Below are 22,213 nucleotides of genomic sequence, written 5' to 3'. Positions count from 1 at the left end.
CGACAGGGGTCATATTTAAGCAAAAATCCTTGAAGAGTATCCCAGCCTCCACCGACACGGACCATGACATGTTTTCCGTGAAGCATCTTTCCCCCAAAAGAAAGCACAAAACAAAGCTGTAAAACTGTAGGGGGCAGCCATAATTTATTAGCAGTCACAGTCTGTGGTGTCTGTGACTATGAAATGCAGTGCATTTGCCAACAGCTTCACTATAAATTGACAGTTTCTTTCTTGTATTATTAAAATTTAATTCATACTGAATCATGACACTAACAAGAGTCTTCCAGTTTGTAAGAAGATATTTACACACAGCTTACATCCTAAAAATCCAAATTACTAAGTGCAAAACTACAAGGAGAACACTGCTCAGTAGAGAATTCACTATTGAAGGAAGAAAGGAGTAGAGATAGTAAAGAAGAGGGAGAAGAGGAAAAAAAAGCCTCATAATAGAGAAAAAATACTGATAAACTGCAGAAGAACAATAAAAATAACCAAATCTTATACTTTAGAATTTAATAAATTAGATTCATAGGAATTATATCAATGTAATCTTTCCAAAACTTTGATATAATCTATTTCTAGTTCTTCTCTGCAGATGAGAACTAATGGCTCTGAGAGATTAAGGAAACTGTCCCAAATCACCAACTTGGCCTGGCCTCACATTCACCAGGCTGCCAACCCCAAATGGTGCCTTCATGCAGAAATGGTACATCTTGGGTCTGCCAGCGCAGCCTAAGCTGGACCTCAGGCCCCTATTCATTCAACAGGCAAATCAGCACAATTGTATGAGACTTCTCTGCAAATTTTAACTCCAAATCCCACGCTCTGTACACTGTCACTGCATCATACTGCTTAAGAAAAGAAAGTTAATTAAAAGACAAAGTGCATGTACCTATTTCTGGGTGAGCTGAGTGGGGTATGGGGATCTAATGATAATATATGAAATCAAAGAAAATGTGGGTAATGAAATTGGATTTTTTTACATACTTTTATATTACATCCCTAACTTGGGAATAAAACAGCTCTTATATCAGAAGTGGACAGAATGCTAAACAGGTAAAACTTGAATCTCCTTATCAGCAACAGGGACAATTAATCAATAACAGATTGCAGAAGGGATAAAGGAAGAAAATGAGCATGTATATTAGCTATCAGTATAGATGCTGATACTGTGTCAGCAAAAAAAAGGCTTCATACTTAAAACTCAAAGTCTTATGTTATTATCAACTACAATATTTCTATTTATTTTTCTTCTTACTGACATTTAATCTTATTAGATGTTCTGATTTTGTTTCTTTCTTCTTATGATAGAAAACTATTCCTTCTTAGGAAGTCTGAAAATGAAATAAGTTATCTGAGGTATTCAAAGATATTTTTTCCCCCAATTATATCCAAAGTCTAAATAGTCTTAGCTATCCCTATGGTTAGTTGCTCAAAACAAGATCTGAACGTGGGGAGGGGTGGGGGTATAAATTGGGATATTGGAACTGACATATATATAGGCTACTATATATAAAAATAGATTAATAAGAACCTACTACATAGCACAGGGACTCTACTCAATGCTCTCTAATGTCCTATATGGGAACAGAATCTTAAAAAAAGAGTGGATATATGTATGCGTATAACTGATGCACTTTGCTGTACAGCAGAAACTAACACAACATTGTAAATCAACTATACTTTAATGAGAATTAATTTTTAAAAAAGATCTGAGTGTGATAGGATGTAAATGGTGGACTTACTCTTATAAAAAGTATTTTATCTCCTAGTCGATATCGTCCTTCAGATAAGTATTCAATAGAAAACCGATGAGAACAACTACAAGGAGGGTCTTCAGCAATGTGCTTAACCTAAGATTAAAAATAAATAAAAAGATTTAAGACTTATGCCAAAACTACTTTAACATTAAAATGTAAGGTTATTTGATAGCTGGGAAAAATCAAACTCAAAGATAAAAATTTAAAGACAGTTCAACTATTATCTCTAATCTTCTGAGTGTGTTAGTAGCTCAGTCATGTCTGACTCTTTGCTACCCCATGGACTGTGGCCTTCCAGGCTCCTCTGTCTGTGGAATTCTCCAGGCATGCATACTAGAGTGGGTTGCCATTTCCTTCACCAGGGGATTTTCCCAGCCCAGGGATCAAACCTGGGTCTCCTGCATTGCAGGCAGATTCTTTACCATCTGAGACATTCACTAATCTAATAAAAGTTAGCAGTGATGAAGTATTGAGTCTCTCTCTCGCTCTCTGCCCAAGTGTAGCCAGACTCATTGTGTACTCACTGATCACCAGAAAAGGTTTGTGAATGTGCACACAGTGAAGTCAATTCAAAACACATTCATTAGATCGTAAGAAATGTATGAGTTCATGACTAAGCTTGAATTGTTTTAAGACCTGAATTAACATATGTCAAGTCAGGGAGAAGGAATTGGCAACCCACTTCAGAATTCCTGCCTGGGAAATCTCATGGACAGAGGAGATTGGTGGGCTACAGTCCATGGAGTCGCAAAGAGCCAAACACAACTGAGTGACTAAACCACAACAACAAAATTTAAAGCCAAGAAAGCCAACAGAATAAAGAATTAAAAAGTATGCTTGTGTGTATATATATATATATATCCACACACACACATACATATCAGATAAAGTTTAACCTAGAATTTTCACTTGCCCCCTAATGCTATGCTACAGTAATACTATGGGGGAATATTCAGATATGTTCCAAAGTTACTGTTAAAATACACATATACGTATTTATGTCTATTCACCTAAGACAGGGTAAATTCTAAAAATTTCAACTCAAGAGACATTTTTCTAAAAATACTTGCTTTTGTTTCAAATAGTCTGCTATGGAGATGAGTTGAACTACCTCTACTTCTCAAGGGGTTTACAGAATTTTTAGCTACAGTAAACATCTTACAAATGGTAAAAACTGAAATAAAAATTTAGGAATTCTATATTCAAAACATGGAAATTAAAATGAATTGACTCAATGAAAATATTTCCTGAGATATGTATGACTTGAAAAAAAGTCACATATCAGCCACTATGGAAAATATTTTGTTCTCCTAAAATGACACTTTTGAAAAATCAAGACCATGTTTATTTTTCTCAACTACTTGTCATACAGAGTCTAAACAAATTCAGTTAACTGAATACAGACATGATATTAAAGAAAGTCTCTTCAGATATACTCAGTGTAGCTGAGCACTAACAGAAATTTATGACTGTCTTAATTATCTACCCAAGATGACACTTATGGATTCATCTGGGGCCCAATCAGAAGTGTCTGGATTTATCTCTCAACATCATTCATTTAACAAAATAGCATGATTATAAACAGAACTGATTTTCATATGCCATTCAATCAAGTTTATCTTGTTGACAGCCTGGGTATATGTGTGCATGTATATGTACACACATTCATACACACACATACATACCACATCAAAGGATAGCTAAAAATAATCTGAACTTGGGGAAAGGATTTATAATTATTTAAGCCATTTATAAATCAGATAAAAAAGTAATTTGAAAGGAGGTAATTATTTCAGTCATTATTTTCTATCCATTAAAGTTTCTTAGGTACACAGAACTGCAGTTCTATACTTCTTCACAGCACTCAAAAAAATGAATCAGATAATAATTGCTCCCTATTTTAGACATGATCCTAAGATCTTGGCAGATCACGTATGTATAGGTGGACATTGAATATATTCATACAGCACATACAGGTTTCAAGAAATGTGTTTTCTTTTAGTTTTCATAACAAGACTAAAGGTCACTTATTTTCTTTGTTCAAAATACCAAACTCCACTTATATTCAGCAGTACAAATTAGCACTAACCCACAATATAAATAAGGTGGTGAATTCAAGTGAAATAGTAAATACTGTGACTAAAAACAATGTTCTCCTCTGGTCTTAATCTATTGCATAACTAACATTTTAACATTAAATAGCTAAAGAAATTAAAATCATCTGTGAAGTCTCTACCTTAACATCCATTATTTTCATTCTCCTTGTTCTGATACATACTTTATACAAAATAAACATTTTTCTTATTGCTATATGGTCTTCATAATGATCACATAAAATGATTATTCTGTAAAGATAATGAATCCTAATTTACCTAACCAATGTCCAATTTGAGAGTATTTATATTGCTTCCAATTTTTCACCCTTACAAATAACAGTGCAATAAACACTTACATTTGTGCTATGTTTTTTTCCCCTTTTCAATTACACTAAAAATGAAAGAGGAACACTTCTGGCAAATTATGAGACTGACGCATCACAGTTGAAAGAAAGTGTGACAGTTACTTACAGCTTCGTGCAGCTCTTCATGCTGACAACACGATTTTGGAATGCTGATGGAATCTTCAGGCCCAGAAGTATTAAGTAAAGTCTCTTCTAGTTCAATTTCTTTCTCAAGTTTTACTAATACTGGTGGCTCAACTCCATATCTGAAAATCAATTATGAGATCTCATCAATCAAGTGAAGTCTGAGGCAAGTACTTACATGTATATCACAACAGGTTTCTTTTAATTTTAAATAAAGTCTGTATGACTCTTCCACCAATAGTTTCATCGGAACATCTGGAAATGCTTTTTAATGTCTCTTAGACTGCCAAAAATTCAGATTATCACCTTTACACCACAGCATATGTATTTGGGTTACTGAATGCTCCCAATATTCAATCTGGGATCCTAAAGGTACCTTTAAAAATCAGCTCATGAGTGAAGATAGAATTGAACTAGGTATGGAGAATACCAAACCTTGGCCTTCTTATCAAACCCTCTTTGTATTCAAAGGACTTGCCTCACTTTGAACTGCTTAAAGGTTGCATGCTCTTATTCTACTCTTAACCTAAAAAAATCTAAGTGCCCACTCTTATAGTTTAATATTAAATAAAGGCAAGCTATATGAACAAGCAAATGTTGACATAGCTCATGTGAACAGTTACTTAAGGAACAAAAAGAAAGAAAAAAAAAATAAGTTACTTTATTCCAATTAAAAATTATTTTCACTTAGAGAAAATAGTATCCTAGATAAAATAAAGTAGCCTAAAACATCTTTATGACTTTGCACAAGCCTGAAATATTGTGGAATACATACCTTGAGACAATTCGACCAATTTCAAGAAGACAAAGATACACCTGTCTTGGATCTTTGTGCAAAACTGTGAAAAAATAAGACCACAATTTTAAGGGGCAAATTAAACAGGCAATTATACATACACAAATACTTTGAGGGAATATACAGACAGTCAAGTAACAATCTTAGATAGCTTTCAGTTTGGTCACTGCAGAGACGCTTCCGTTGAATTAAACGAAATGAGAAAAAAATCAATAATTCTCCAGTAGAGCATGACTTTTTAAAATGAATTGTCAAAAACATTAATCCATTTAGATAACCAAGTTGGCAGCTTCTGTTTATGAGGTAAATCTAAACACCATGAGTGTGCATCATTTGACCTTCTGTTATTTCTGTAATTATACGGTCAAAGAGAGATTACCAGTAATTTAGACTTTGTTGAGTAATTCTTGATTAAAACATTAATTAGTTAATAAGCATTAGTCCAGAACTTTCCCACAGCCAACTCATTTAGGAAGTAAAGTCTGTCTAGGCCATTCTAGATATATAGGATTTATAACTATAAATGAAAAGTTTAATCATGTATTTGATTTGGAATCTGATTCTCTGATTGTTTCACATCTATTTAGAACATAAATTTTTTCTAGGAAAATGAGATGTGGCATTTGAGTTCTTATTTGGAAAGAAAAACTAGAAGTGAGGCATACAAAAATATCCTGCTGCTGCTGCTGCTAAGTCATTTCAGTCGTGTCCGACTCTGTGCGACCCCATAGATGGCAGCCCACCAGGCTCCGCTGTCCCTGGGATTCTCCAGGCAAGAACACTGGAGTGGGTTGCCATTTCCTTCTCCAAAAATACCCTTGTTGTTAAAATATGTTTGTTAAAACCCAACAAACAGAAGATGTCAGTATCACTGGATATGGTCACCTGAGGCCAGACTAAAGGAACCAGAGAAGATCATCAAGATCATTTGAAGAAGAAGTGAAGTCACTCAGTCGGTCTGACTCTTTGTGACCCCATAGACTATAGCCTACAAGGCTCCTCTGTCCATGGAATTTTCCAGGCAAGAGTACTGGAGTGGGTTGGCTATTTCTTTCTCCAGAGGATCTTCCCCACCCAGGGATCGAACCCAGGTCTCCCATATTGAAGGCAGACACTTTACCGTCTGAGCCACCAGGGAAACCTCAAAAATATCCTATTAAACATTAAATATGACTACAACATTTACCTAAACCTTCAGATTCAAAGAGGTAAGTCTCATCAACCCCAATGTGCCTGCACCAGTGAAGGAAGTTAGCAGTATTGTCTCTAGCAAAGAATGAACCAGATGCAGCATCTTTCTTACAGGGCACTTTTCTCATTGGAAAATTCTGGAAAAGACAAAAGAATAATTTCAAACAGGTATCAAGAATATTTTCATTAGATATCCATTTTAATATGGATATTAAAATGGGCATTAATAAATGTTTAGTCCCTTGAAGATAGCTAAAGATTATATAGCACTAGGTAGAAATGCATCTTCAAAAATTATTTTTGCTTTATTTTGCTTCATTTAATAAGTATTGCCATTTTACTTTATTTAATAAGTATTGAGTTGGCCAAAAGGTTTGTTTGGGGTTTTCCATAAGATGGTACAGAAAAACTCAAATGAACTTTTTGGCCAACCCAATATATTCTACAAAGTCATTTCTAGGAAAACAATCTGGTCAAAATTAGCAGTTCAGTTCAGTCACTCAGTCATGTCTGACTCGTTGTGACCCCATGGACTGTAGCATGCCAGGCACCCTGTCCATCAGCAACTCTCAGAGTTGACTCAAACTCATCTCCATTGAGTTGGTGATGCCATCCAACCATTTGATCCTCTGTCGTCCACTTCTCCCCCATGCCTTCAATCTTTCCCAGCATCAGGATCTTTTCCAATGAGTCAGTTCTTCACATCAGGTGGCCAAAGTATTGGAGTTTCAGCTTCAGCATCAGTCCTTCCAATGAATATTCAGGACTGATTTCCTTTAGGATGGACTGGTTGGATCTCCTGGCAGTCCAAGGGACTCTCAAGAGCCTTCTCCAACGCCACAGTTCAAAAGTATCAATGCTTTGGCGCTCAGCTTTCTTTATAGTCCAACTCCCACATCCATAAATGACTACTGGAAAAACCATAGCTTTGACTAGATGGACCTTTGTTGGTAAAGTAATGTCTCTGCTTTTTAATTTTATGACTGCAGTCACCATCTACAATGATTTTGGAGCCCCCCAAAATAGTCTTCCACTGTTTTCACTGTTTCCCCATCTATTTGCCATGAAGTGACGGGACTGGATGCCATGATATTACTTTTCGGAATGTTGAGTTTTAAGCCAAATTTTTCACTCTCCTCTTCCACTTTTATCAAAAGGCTCTTTAGTTGTTCTTCACTTTCTGCCATAAGCGTGGTGTCATCTGCATATCTGAGATTATTGATATTTCTCCCAGCAATCTTGATTCCAGCTTGTGCTTCATCCAGTCCAGCATTTCTCATGATGTACTCTGCATATAAGTTAAATAAGCAGGGTGACAATAAACAGCCTGCTGCTGCTGCTAAGTCGCTTCAGTTGTGTCCGACTCTATGCGACCCGAGATGGCAGCCCATCAGGCTCCACCGTCCCTGGGATTCTCCAGGCAAGAACACAGGACTGGGTTGCCATTTCCTTCTCCAATGCATGAAAGTGAAAAGTGAAAGTGAAGTCGTTCAGTCGTGTCTGACTCTTAGCGACCCCATGGACTGCAGCCTACCAGGCTCCTCTGCCCATGAGATTTTCCAGGCAAAAGTACTGGAGTGGGGTGCCATGGCCTTCTCCGAATAAACAGCCTAGATGTACTCCTTTCCCTATTTGGAACCAGTCCATTGTTCCACGTCTAGTTCTAACTGTTGCTTCCTGGCTTGCATACAGATTTCTCAGGAGGCAGGTCAGGTGGTCTGGTATTCCATCTCTTTCAGAATTTTCCACAGTTTTTTGTGATTCACACAGTCAAAGGCTTTGGCATAGTCAATAAACCAAAAGTAGATGTTTTTCTGCAACCCTCTTGCTCTTTCCATGATCCAGCGGATGTTGGCAATTTGATCTCTGGTTCCTCTGCCTTTTCTAAATCCAGCTTGAACATCTGGAAGTTCATGGTTCACATACTGTTGAAGTCTGGCTTGGACAATTTTGAGCATTACTTTGCTAGTGTATGAAATGAGTGCAACTGTGTGGTAGTTTGAGCATTCTTTGGCATTTCCTCTCTTTGGGATTGGAATGAAAACTGACCTTTTCTGTCCTGTGGCCACTGCTGAGTTTTCCAAATTTGCTGGCATATTGAGTGCAGCACTTTCACAGCATCATCTTCCAGGATTTGAAATAGCTCAACTAGAATTCCATCACCTCCATTAGCTTTGTTCATTGTGATGGGTTCCTAAGGCCCACTTGACTTCACATTCCAGGATGTCTGGCTCTAGGTGAGTGATCACCCATGGTGATTATCTGGGTCATGAAGATCTCTTTTGTATAGTTCTTCTGTGTATTCTTGCCACCTCTTCTTAATCTCTTCTGCTTCTGTTAGATCCATACCATCTCTGTCCTTTATTGTGCCCATCTTTGCATGAAAAGTTCCCTTGGTATTTCTAATTTTCTTCAAGAGATTTCTAGTCTTTACCATTCTATTGTTTTCCTCTATTTCTTTGCATTGATCACTGAGGAAGTCTTATCTCTCCTTGCTATTTTTTGGAGCTCTGCATTCAAATGTGTATATCTTTTCTTTTCTCCTTTGCCTTTCGCTTCTCTTCTTTTCATAGCTGTTTGTAAGGCCTCCTCAGACAACCATTTTGCCTTGCTGCATTTCTTTTTCTTGGGGATGGTCTTGATCACTGCCTCTTGAACAATGTCATGAACCTCCGTCCATAGTTCTTCAGGCACTCTATCAGATCTAATGCCCTGAATCTATTTGTCACTTCCACTGTACAATCATAACGGATTTGATTCAGGTCATACCTGAATGGTCTAGTGGTTTTCCCTACTTTCTTCAATTTAAGTTTGAATTTGGCAATAAGGAGTTCATAAGAAGTTCATGATATGAGCCACAGTCAGCTACAGGTCTTGTTTTTGCTGACTGTACAGAGCTTCTCCATCTTTGGCTGCAAAGAATATAATCAATCTGATTTCGGTGTTGACCATCTGGTGATGTCCATGTGTAGAGTCTTCTCTGGTGTTGTTGGAAGAGGTTGTTTGCCATGACCTGAGCATTCTCTTGGCAAACTCTATGAGCCTTTGCCCTTCTCATTCTGTGCTCCAAGGCCAAATTTTCCTGTTACTCCAGGTGTTTCTTGACTTCCTACTTTTGCGTTCCAGTCTCCTATAATGAAAAGGACATCTTTTGGGGTGTTAGTTCTAGAAGGTTTTAAGAATGACATGAGAATTCCAAAGCACATCTTTATAGTACATCTCCTCAAACATAAATACAAACACAAAATTATTGCTGTTAAAGGTTTACAGACTGACATATTTTTGCTTACTTCCTTATTTGCAGATTTACAAATACAGTTCTGAGTTTCTTGAGGAGAACTTCACCAATGAAATAGTAGCCCATTCTTAATTCAAGATCTTTGAAAATCGATGATCTAAGTTGTACAGAATCCTATGTTTTTACTTTTACTATCTGGACCAAATAATCCTGCTGATGCTGAGCAGTTTCTAGTTTTGTCTTAAATTTTTACTTGAAATAAGAAATTCATGTATAAGGTTTTTTCAAATGCAGCAGGCATAGTAGGGTATGTCTTTCTGCCACCGCTACCCCTCAGTTCCTTCCACTCCCTGGAGATAACCACTATTACCAGTTCCTTATATTTCCTTCCTGTTGCTATTATTTTCCAGAGTTAAAATAACTTTCTGAGTTTTTCTAATTATATATGTATATTAAAAAATCAAACAACACTGCCAAATTCAAAGATGGTTAGTAGCAACTGAAATCTCATGCACATTTCAGTAAGACATCTCTGTACACAAGCATATGTATCCCTACATACTGCTGCATGAACACACTGTTCTGTAGTCTGATTTGTGTAAGCGCATATGCACACTTAATGACAGGTTGCAGGCATCCTTGAGGGTAAATAGTCATTTCTAATGAACAGATAATATTCTACTATTTAGGTACCATAATTAATTTTAAACAACTTCTTTACTGAAGAGCATTTAGGTTGTTCTTAAATTTTTTTTGCACAATAGTTCCTGTGAATTTGTGGTTATTTTTTTAGAATAAATTCCTGGAATTAGAATTATGTTACATAGCAAACAATATGCTTTATTTTCAAGGTGATATATATTACCTATTTTCTCCCAGAAAGATGGTTCTACTTTATATTTCTACCAGCACTAGGCTCATGCTTAGAACCCACACTCACAAACGTCACATCCCATGAATGAAAATGAAAACATCCATATTTGATAAAAAGAGAGGAAACCTTATCTACTTCAAATCACAACCTCATGGTCAATGGAGGAAAATTGTCTAAGAAAAGTTTATTCATTCAACCAATACTTATAGAATTTACCACCAAGATAGTATATAAGGAATAAAAAGATGACGACGACGATAGCTCTTAACTGTGTGCCAGGAACCATCATAACCTCTTTTTTCATTTAACTCTTACAATAATCCTATAAGGAAGGTACTGTTATTCTCAGGCGGAGCTAGCTATTGCATATTTACTATACACCAGGCACTAAGCTAACCACTATCTCTATACTATCTCATTTAATTTTGCTGACTCCTCGAAACTATATTCTATAAAGTAAATGTTAATATCTCCATTTTACAAGTGAGAATTTTTTTTCGGATGCTCAAAAATATTAAGTAAATTATCCAAGATTTACATATAGTTGAGGTGGAAGTTTATAATCTTGTAGAAATAAAAAGTGTCCATAAACAAATCAATATGTACCAAAGTACAAAATCACTACTGTCAAACATTTTCTTACCACAGGTTCTTCAGAGTTGCATGTTTTCACCATGTTTTGAAGAACATCAATCAGTTGGCATAACAGCACTCCATTATCAAGTTCTTCCAATAGCCTTTCGGCCTTAACTTCAATACCTAAGAACATATTTCAAAGCTAAGATTCTTCCAAAAATGGTAAATTCAAACATTTATTTAATTAATTTTATTTTTAAAATTTAATTAAATGTAATCAGATTATAGCTGAAACACTAGACAAACACTAGATCAGACCCAAGGTATTCACTCTTAGACATTACAGTTAAAACAGCAGATAAGTGAATTATCTTTCAAATTAAGTGAAAGTCGAATGAAACAAAAATATCTGTGGTATAGAAGCACAGAAAAAATAAAATGACATCTACTGTATTTCATTTAAAAACATTGAAGTGTTTTATATTTCAATATTCACTATTCAGTTTTGATTCACTGCACATTACAGCTGCATGCACAGGAAAGATTCTCTATAAGATGGACTTTGTTGCAATTTAAAAATGAAACAGCAACATAACAAGCATTCAGGAAATACCAGCTTTCCACCTCTAAAATCCTCTTTTGGGAAGCATTATTACATAATAAACTTCAAAAAAATTATCCAAATCTTCAAACTGATATGAAATCTTTAGATTGAATGTTTAGTGTATGTTTAATAATCTTGAAAGACCATAGATGAGATGTATGTATACCTTTTCATGAAAACTTTGGAAGGCTACACAAAATTCTGTTATTTAAAAGAGATTTCCCCCACCCCCTGCCCCTGGGGGTAAAGTTCAGAGCACTCACACCCTGTGTGTAAAGAAGTAAGATGCCATGTATTCCCCATCCCAACACTTCCTCCTGACTTTCATATCCCCGTGCCCCTCAGAGCTTCAGAAACAGAAGTGAAGTCAAAGTTGCTCAGTTGTGTCCAGCTCTTTGCAAACCCATGGATGGTACAGTCCATGGAATTCTCCAGGCCAGAATACTGGAGTGGGTAGCCGTTCCCTTCTTCAGGAGATCTTCCCAACCTAGGGATCAAACTCAGGTCTCCCACATTACAGCTGGATTCTTCACCAGCTGAGCCACCAGGGAAACAGAAATCATTTTAATTACAGCATATATTCCACCCAGAATCTCATGCTTTACACAAGTTTAAGAAGGAAAAAAATCAATGAAATATAGACTCCCAAATTAGACCAATACACTTAAATTTTAATATTAAAAATGAAAACATTGATTATTCACAGCTTTTACTACTTGACCTCTACCACTAAGCCTCAAACTTGCTTACTATTCAAGCCCTGGGGGTCAGAGTGAACCAGAATGTCTTCTGTAAAATAGAATGTAAGTTTGGTGAAAATAAGGACATCAAATATTTCCTTCACTAGAGGATCCCCAACCTCTGGAACAATGATTCCTTGACAAAGAGTAAGATTCTCAATAAACATTTACTGGGTAAGACAACATAATTTTGAGTATCTTTGAAAGCCTTACCTAATAAACCATTTAACCAGATTGACAGGTCTTCTTGCATGGGCAACAGGGTGGCCTCATGCCTCACAGCTATCCACTCATCATACTGACAAACATCAGCCAAACCTGGCCCATGTCTGGGGGTCAGAGGACTCCGTGGACTTAGAGGCAGGTCTTCTCCAAACCACACCTAGAGAAAACATCAACCAATTGGTGCAACTGGTTAAAAGTCAGGATTCCAATGTTTATTTAAATAATGAATCATAGACTATATTTAATATACATGTATACAGAGCTGCAGCAGCTCAGAGAAAGTTAACAAACTAGAAGCAAACTATTAGTCTAGATACTTGACTTACTTTCCATATTTAATTCTGTGACAAATGTAAATGAATCTCTAACTAATGGATTCTACTGTCAAATCAAAGGGATAAAAGTTAACACATAATTATTTTTCTTTCACTTGTTAGCTGAGTAAGTTTAACAAGTTACCTGACCAGAGTCTCAGCATCTTGGTTGTAAATTGAGTTAATAATACATCTTTGTAGAATGTAGAAGACCTGAGTTTGATCTCTGGGTTGGGAAGATCCCCTGGAGAAGGGAAGTCTTGCCTGGAGAATTCTATGGACAGAGGAACCTGGCAGGCTGCAGTCCATGGAGTCGTAAAGAATTGGACATGACTGAGCGACTAACACACTTGTGGGCCTAAGAATATTTGTTGAATAATGGACAAATAAATGAATGAGTGCACAGATGGCATTTTATAAACTTTAAATCCTAACAACAGTGTTACCTAAAAAACCTATATAATCTGGTCCATCACCTGCTATTTCAAGGCCCACAAGCTAAAAATGATTTTTACATTTTAAAATGGTAGTTATATAAGCACCTACATAATAGCTTCAATTCTACCTACCAACTCACGAAGTCAAAAATATTTACTAACTGGTCAACCCCTGGTTTAAAATAAAAACTGACATAAACATGCTATCAAACCAACACTTGCAAATTTTAAAATACAATTAGATGTACTTTTAATATAGAATTATTGAGAGAAAAGACTGTGCTAAATTTCAATTGAGGAAAGGGTATCAGAGTCCAAGTGGTGAAGGAGTTCTCACAGGAGGGGGAGAAACAGAGGATCAGAGCTCGAGTGAGGTGACAGGGTATCTACTACACATGGGTACAGCCCCAAGCACAGGGTCAGACCCCAGGCAAGGTAAGGAGGGTGTCCACTGGGGACAGTGGGGGAACGTCCCAGTGCAGGGTGTCAGAACCCAGCTGAGCCAAGAGGGGCATCAACTTAGGGAGAGGTGGCAGTAACGATGGGAGACATGAGGATTTATCAAGTTGGAGCCAGGTTTCTTCCTGCCAAAAAAGAGAGGTATAACTATGGACTGAGAGTAAATTAGAATGAACTCTATGGTGTACGAATGGAGTATCTTTTACCAGAAAGCAAAGAAGCACTTAAAGAATGATGGAGACATGCAAAAGGACCCAGAAGTCAGCTTGAAGGGACTTCTGCTGGCTAAATTAAGAACAATTTGAGCATCAAAATAATGATGTAAGGGAATTATACTGAACAAAATGGACAACTCTGAGTTCACACAGATACAAATAAATGAATAAACTGGAATTCTGATGAGGGATGAGATTTTCATATAGTTTCAAAGAACTTCCACAGAAATACTTATTACAAAGAAAGAAAGAGTAATTTCACAGTTAGAAACTTATCAGGCAGCAACTTAACTAAGTGACACAAGTGAATATGATCAATAATGGGACAAATCAAAATCGTATGCCACTTGATGGGATGTAGTGAGATGAAACAGCATCCCTCTGTGATATTCCTGCCAGGATGCATAACCTCAATCTAATCACGAGAAATATCAGGTAAATCTAAATTGAGGGACATTCTACAAAATAATTGGTCTATAATATTCAAAAGTGTCAAGGTCATTAAAGCAAAGACTGAGATACTGCTCTGGACTGATAGAGAAGAAGGGACACAACTAAACGCAACATGTGATTCTGAACTGGACACTATTGGACAACTGGCAATATTTGAAAGTGGTCTGAATATTAGACGCCGGTACTGCACCAACTGCACCAAGTCAGTCAACATCCTGACTCTGATGATTTCATGGTGGTTTTACAGCAGGAAGTCCTTGCACATGAGAAACATACTACTGAGGTTTGGAAGTAAGGGGGCACAAGATCTGCAACCTATTTTCAAATGGTTCAGCACTTAACAATTAGTTGTAGGTCTGTGATTGCTTTTAAGTAAAAAGTTTTTTAAGTTTTCTAAAAAAGAGGCATAAATATAGGTCACATCAAGGGAATCTAGTTCTTTCTTGATTTTTAAAAGCAGATAATTTCCTAAAATATATTAAACTCACTGAAGTTTATTTGAGGCAAGTCTTAACTATATCAAATTAAAAACTATATCAACACCATTGTTAGTCTAGACAAACCTGGAGGAAAAAAAAGAGCCCATTCCAATCTGCTGTAGTAAGAAATAAACACATTTTTTAAAAATTCCAAAGGCAAAGAAAGACAAGGAATATATACCACCAGAGGCAAGCAGGAGTCGCAAAACTTAAAAGTACCCAAAGACAAAGAGAAACAAAATTATTTGAGCGGCAGTGGTTCAGGAAAATACATGAGGATCCTATAAAGTTTTAGGAAAAAGATTTTGTTTATTTCCCCAAATTCTCTTAGAATTATTTCAAAGGGAGTATAGCAGCAATTTAATATCTAAATCTTCCCTTCATAAGCACATCTTGTTTCTCTTTGTAATCCCAGGATTCAGTATAAGACCTAGCACATGATATGCAACCAAAAATATTAGCTGAAAAACTGAGGGATACTAGCAAATGACTTTTTGCACCATCAAAATCAAGATGCATCTTACAATCAATGGTATTTTATAGTCAATACAATGTTATTTGTCGTTCAACTGAGCTGACAAAAGTCAGAGAAGATGTGAATGTTTGTCAAAGAAAAATGGGTATTAGCTAGGAAGGTGGTCTCGAAAAAATCATGTGCAAAAATGGAGAAGTTAAAATTAACAAAAGTCATTCTTAATTTCTTGCCATATTAGGGAGACGAGTACTTGAATATTCCTATTATTGCAAACAGAAAACTATAAAAACCTGGGTTGATAAAAAGGAATGAATTTGAGTCAGTTGCAGTGAGGTGGGTAAACCTAGAGCCTCTTACACAGACGAAGTAAGTCAGAGAAAAACAAGTATCATATATTAATGCATATATATGGAATCTAGGGGGAAAAGATAGTGCTGATGAACCTAGTAGAGAACAGACCTATGGACACAGCCAGGGAAGGTGAGGGTGGGCTGAGCTGAAACAGCAGCACTGACATCTGTACACTATCACGTGTAAAACAGATGGTGGGGAGCTTCTGTATAACACAGGGAGCCCAGCCTGGTGCTCTATGATGACCTAGAGGGGTGGGATTGGTGGGGAGGAGAGGGAGACTTTAGAGGGAGGGGATATATATAATTATGACTGATTCACATTGTTGTACAGCAAAAACCAACACAACATTGTAAATCAATTGGCATATCAATGTTGCTAAAAGTTAGATGTTAACAACAAAGTCTGCATGTATAAAGATTGTCCTCAAACATGCTGAAAACTGTCATATTGCAAAGATTCCTAACCATAGGCCGTCTACAGAAGAACTTGAATCAGTACACAACTTACTGATTTAACCTAACTGACATTTAGGCAAAAATTTAAGCCTATGTACAAACAATCCTTTTCTGAGAGAGAGTTCATAGTTTTTGTCAGGTTTTCAAAAGGGACTGCTGCTGCTGCTGCAGCTAAGTCACTTCAGTGGTGTCCGACTCTGTGTGATCCCATAGACAGCAGCCCACCAGGCTCCGCCGACCCTGGGATTCTCCCAGCAAGAGTACTGGAGTGGGTTGCCATTTCCTTCTCCAATGCATGAAAGTGAAAAGTGAAAGTGAAGTTGCTCAGTTGTGTTCGATTCTTAGCGACCCCATGGACCGCAGCCTACCAGGCTCCTCCGTCCATGGGATTTTCCAGGCAAGAGTACTAGAGTGGGTTGCCATTGCCTTCTCCCAAAAGGGACTAGGACCCAAAAAAGATTAGGAGCTATAGTTCACTGATTTTTAGACTGTAAGTTTATTTACTAATCAGAACCATGGACATAAAAAGGGGCAAGGAAGACCCTCATGAATTAAGTGAATAAGAAACAAATTGAAAACAGCTGTCTACTGCGTGCCTCCTCTCTGCAAGGCATTTAGGAATAATAAAGTCTAATTAGCAAAGAGGTGAAAATCCTAGGAAGTTCTCACATTCACCAGGGAAAGAAGCAAAAACTTCCATGAGGGATGCCAAGAGTACTCTTGAAAAAGAATCACTAGAGGTGGATCTGTGTAATCTAGATGAGAGAAAAGTTCATGGAACTACACGAAAACACTGTGAAAAAAAAAAAAATTCATCAAGAAAGTATTAATGGCCAGCAGGATGGAAATGAGAAAAATATGGTCAATGTGCAATGATAAAAAGCACTCAATAAGGAAGAAAACATAATCAACATCAAACTGATGACATGCAGAGACCTGGTTAAAAACAGACAGATGTAAATACTCAGATAAAAATGGTTTTTAGAAATAAGAAGTTCTGAGCATACTCAATGTGGATTAGAGAGGACCCAAATAAGACCTTTTGGGAGACTGCCATAAACTGCCAAGTCCCAAAGGGAAGTGAAAGTCGCTCATTCGTGTCTGACTCTGTGACCCCATGGATTGTACATTCCATGGAATTCTCCAGGCTAGAATACTGGAGTGGGTAGCCTTTCCCTTCTCCAGGAGATCTTCCCAACCCAAGAATCTCCCGCATTGCAGGCAGATTCTTTACCAGCTGAGCCACAAGGGAAGCCCAAGAATACTGGAGTGGGTAGCCTATCCCTTCTCCAGGGTATCTTCCTGACCCAGGAATCGAACTAGGGTCTCCTGCATTGCAGGTGGATTCTTTACCAACTGAGTTATCAGGGAAGCCCAAAAGGAAAACACTATGAAAGTGTTTACTAGTAGAGTTGGAAGACAGAGCTGCACAGCACAGGAGGAGAGAAAGCAACAACACAGCCTGAGTTGTTCTTAACCATTTGATAAATTATCTTCTCTAGGCTATCACCCACTGTTATCTTGATGTCGTCTTTTTTAATTAAAAAAAAAAAAAGACTCTCATGACACAGGTATAATCTCCAGTTTTACATTTGGGTAATTTTGTTGTACCAATGATACAACCAAACTTCTTAAGTGCCTAGTATGTAACACATTCCAGGACACATCTTGCTCATGATATCTCACTGATTCCTCACAACTACCTAAAAAATAAGGGCTATTATCCTCACCTTAGAGGCAAGGAAGTAGGAACTCAGAGAGGTAAAATAACTTGCCAGAACCTCATAGAGTGGCAGAACTAAAATCAGACATGGAATCTGATTGACGCTACAATTCTCACTTTTCAGGGCAAACTTTATTATCAGTTGCTTGCATCTTTCTAAGTAGACCTTCCAGGCAGTTTTAAGTTAAAATTCAGTCATGTTCTATGTATATCAAAAGAAAGAAAACTTTAAAGGATATAAGAATAAGTACTAACTCTGGAAATCATTCAAATTCAAATGCAAGATGATTCTGGTTTATCTCATTATTTCCATCTTGCTTCTCCTTACCAAAAAACTAACTAAAAAAATCCACACTTTAAATTTTAAGTTTTAATACCACGTTACTTACAGGCATTAAAGGACACATGTACAATTATCTAAAATTAAAAACTTTCATTTGTTTTCATTGAACGCTCTTTTAACTACAAACACATCCTAAATTCTAATGAGAAGAAAATCACAAAATATTCTAATTCTTTTCCTTGGGTAGTATAATTAAGATGAACTCACCAATCCTAAAGGTACTTTTGATTCTTACAAATATGCAGTATTAATGAATGCTTAAAGTCTTTTTAGAACTAGAAAGTAAAAATAGAGTATTTCTGTTATTAAATTTGATGCTTAAAAAACTAGTACAATAAAAAAAATTGTGATAACTCTACTAATTATTGCAATCTTGTTACATTGATCTCATTAATTCAAATACATATTTTCCCAAGGAAACCACTTACTTGAATTGCAGGCAGCATGGTCATCTATACTGAAATGACACTGCTGTTCTGAAAATAAAACAAAACATTAATATTAACACAATGGTAGCTTTTCCATTCCCCCAAACCCTCAACTTATAAGGAATCTGCTTTATTCTATTTGACAGAAAACCTAATACTTTTTCTTCTATTTGGAGTTATTTGATGATAGGAGAATTCAATCATACTCCTAGCTTCTTCATAAAAGTACTCCTCATTTGAAAAAGGAAAACCTGAAACACTTTAACATGTAGTTTCTGGCACTAATATCAAAGAAACTCTTAAAGCATCTGCCTAGTAAAATAAAATTAACAATAAAACTTAGTTTTAAATGAAAAATGCCCCAGAATTTCTCCCTGTGAAGACACTGTAAGTATAATACAAACATCACAATGACTGATACTGAAAGTATCTTTCATCTGATCTTTACAAAGAGATCATGTAAGTTTATCTAAACTTCGTATAAATTCACAAGAGGCTAAACCATAAGCCTCTTCTACCATACGATAAAGTAAAAAAGAAAAAATATCAATTTTAACTATGAAACAACACTCAATACCTTTCTATAATAATTTTTCATAAGTTATTTTCTCCACGAGGTGTTAAAGCCAAAAACCCAAAAGGAACAGGAATTCAAACTCTCAAGTACTATTCTTGAAATCTACAAGAAAAAAAATACAACTTTAATTAAGTTAGATTAATACAATTCTTTAATATATTTTCAGAGGAAAAAAAGAGTTTGAAAACATTCAGAATAATATAGACTATATAAAACCTAGAATTTTTAGATTGCTGAGAGCAGCATAATATACTGGTCTATATTTTAATTGTAAACCACCATTAAAACATTCTTAGAAAAAAATAGGAAATGGCTCATGGCTATAATGTTATCCATTTCCCAGGAAAAGTGACTTTCTTCCCCTAGTCATGCCAAACATACCTCAGGCACGGTGACCACTACACATTCCACTTTCCTCTCAGGAACACTTCTGGTACCAAAGCTGAAATGGAGCTAAACCTATCTGAAAAGTCTGATGTTACACATCACGTTGGTTTTGTAAGAAGTCAAAGAACAGCAGAATGTTCCTGATATCATTTTTCCTTCTCTCTACCCTAGCAAAAGGCCAAAGTACAATTGAGCATTACTAATGAGCTTGTTATGCTTCCCACGAGCTAATTCAGTGGGGAATACATTTTCCTTTAGCATAAATAATCCTTTGTCCCTAACAAAGATCCACAGTAAGAAGCTTTCGAGACCATTTTTAAAAAATGCAGCAGAGAAGCTGCTCCTATTAAAATAAGGAGTCCCACATAATCAGACAAGAGCTTGAACAGTTGGAACTGCCAACCCCAAACAAAAGAAGGCTTAAATTATAAGGCGTGTGCAAATCAAGAACAGTGACACAGTCACAAAGAAGCTATCACAAGAATGTTTAGCAGTTGCACTTTTCACGGAAAATTCGACAAAATTAGTTTTATGAAAGAAATGAAGAATTTGTGCACAACCTTCAGTCACTGAACTTTAGCAGAGTCTATTTAAATATAATATATATACACGTACATATATATATTTTCCCACATCACCCTTATCTCATAGAACTACTTTAAAGATGACAAAAGGACAACCATCTTGATTACCTTTTAAAAGTAGTTATTTAATAAATGTTACTCAGATAAGTTATAACACATCTTCATATGTGGAAAACTATCATGTACACAAATATATGCTCTTACTGGAAAACATTTATTAGTTGATGAGACTCTATCAGTGAATCATCAATTAACTCCAGAGTATTCACCGTGTTCCAGATACTAAGAGCCAGTGATTTGATATTTTCGAGCCATTCTCTTTCTAAGCCATTTTTGTCTCAAGTATACAATCCCAAAGCAGCTTCTTGTCTACTGCTAGCCCAGTCCCTAACCTGCATCACAACTGCAATTCTTGCTGCTTACTCAGCTTATTACCTACTTTCCTCTTATCTATCTTTCCCTAAAAGTCTCAGTCTCTACATTTTTTTCCCACATAAACTAATTACACTGAATCAGCAACTCTTCACTTTGGAGCTGCATCTTAATTAGCAACTTACTGGCCTTTTTGGTTTCTGTTTTTTGTCTGTCTTTTTGGAGAAGACTATTTTAATTCTGTGCCATCTTGAGGAAGTCTTTTCCTTTAGATCTGGAGGGGGTGGTGGGGGGTGGCAGTGGGAAGCTCTCATGTGACCAAGGCCAGACTATTTGCTAATGCAAGTCTTCAACAAGACAAACCACAAGTGAGGCATACCATGCTCAATTTTTTAAATCTGGAGAAAATGTTAGAAGCACATAATAAGCTCATCTACCTGAAACTTGAACTGAATTTGGACCTAGTCCACTTCGCCCATGGGGTCACAAAAGAGTTGGACATGACTTACTGACTGAACAACAACCCTCAGAAATAGTTTCAGCCATGAGATCCTTAAGATTATTTATGGTAAGGCTCTTTATACCAATTTGACTTCAGATCATGATGGGAATTAAAAAAAAAAAAATGCCAGCCTGTGGAGCTGCTCCTTTGTTCCACAGCTGTAGGCTCCGAAACCAAGTACATTTTAATTCCTAATCACATTATATTAATAAAATATGGTGGGGAGAGCGCAAGTGGCATGGCTCAGTCCTGGAACAAAACAGGAGCCGATTTGTAAAATAATGGCCAAAAAGCAAAGAAATAAAGTAAGATTCCTCAGAAAAATAACATTAACTGCCACTGCAACACACCGATAGCACCCAGCTGACAGATAACTGCCAAGACACACAAGCTGCAGGGATATGATAAATGCCCAGGTTGGCACAGTGGTCACTGCTGAGGAGGGAAGGAACGTGAGATTGGGATGGAATGCACAGAGGCAACGGTACCAACAAGATTCTCATTCAGGAGAAGTGGTGAGGACACAAGTGTTCTTACATTACTTGGTACTCCCTTCTGTGTGTCAAAAAACATTTCATCATTTTTAATGCTTCATTTGGAAAAATAGTTGAAGAAAATATCCTGATTTGTTCACGGGAATAAAAAAACTATCTTCTCAGCTTTAAAATTCTGAGTTAAATATTTCTTAGTTGCCTAGAAGAGAAAATAGAAATGCTATATTCACACCATCCCCTTCATGGATCACAGCCTTGTCGTAGTGAAGGGGCTTGCGTAATTCAACGAAACTATGAGCCATGCCGTGCAAGGCCACCCAAGACAGACGGGTCATAGTGCAGAGTTCTGACAAATCGTGGTACTCTGAAGGAGGAAATGGTAACCCACTTCAGTATTCTTGCCATGAGAACCTCACAAACAGTATAAAAAGACAAAAAGATATGACACCAGAAAATGAGGCCCCAGGTTGGAAGGTGTCCAATATACTACTGGGGAAGACCAGAGGGCAATTACAAATAGCTCCAGAAAGAATGAAATGGTCGGGCCAAAGTGAAAACAATGCTCAGTTTATAT

At 36.7% G+C, this 22,213-nt stretch overlaps 1 protein-coding gene across 1 annotated transcript in view; it reads right to left on the bottom strand.

Moving 5' to 3' along the window:
• Positions 1 to 22,213, bottom strand: part of GAS2L3 (growth arrest-specific 2 like 3) — a 36,964-nt gene that overhangs the window by 3,802 nt on the left and 10,949 nt on the right. The window contains exons 3-11 of the mRNA XM_010831617.1: positions 19,301 to 19,402; positions 18,724 to 18,771; positions 12,577 to 12,745; positions 11,087 to 11,202; positions 6,327 to 6,468; positions 5,120 to 5,183; positions 4,328 to 4,466; positions 1,746 to 1,853; positions 6 to 86 (exon numbers count right to left, since the gene is read on the bottom strand). Of these exons, the coding sequence (XP_010829919.1) occupies positions 6 to 86; positions 1,746 to 1,853; positions 4,328 to 4,466; positions 5,120 to 5,183; positions 6,327 to 6,468; positions 11,087 to 11,202; positions 12,577 to 12,745; positions 18,724 to 18,747 (843 nt within the window). The 5' untranslated portion in view covers positions 18,748 to 18,771; positions 19,301 to 19,402. The remainder of the gene's footprint in view (positions 1 to 5; positions 87 to 1,745; positions 1,854 to 4,327; positions 4,467 to 5,119; positions 5,184 to 6,326; positions 6,469 to 11,086; positions 11,203 to 12,576; positions 12,746 to 18,723; positions 18,772 to 19,300; positions 19,403 to 22,213) is intronic.

The sequence above is a fragment of the Bison bison genome, unplaced genomic scaffold (assembly GCF_000754665.1).
Source record: "Bison bison bison isolate TAMUID 2011002044 unplaced genomic scaffold, Bison_UMD1.0 scf7180017864529, whole genome shotgun sequence".
NCBI classification, from domain to species: domain Eukaryota; kingdom Metazoa; phylum Chordata; class Mammalia; order Artiodactyla; family Bovidae; genus Bison; species Bison bison.
This window is presented reverse-complemented; position numbering and strand designations above follow the sequence as displayed.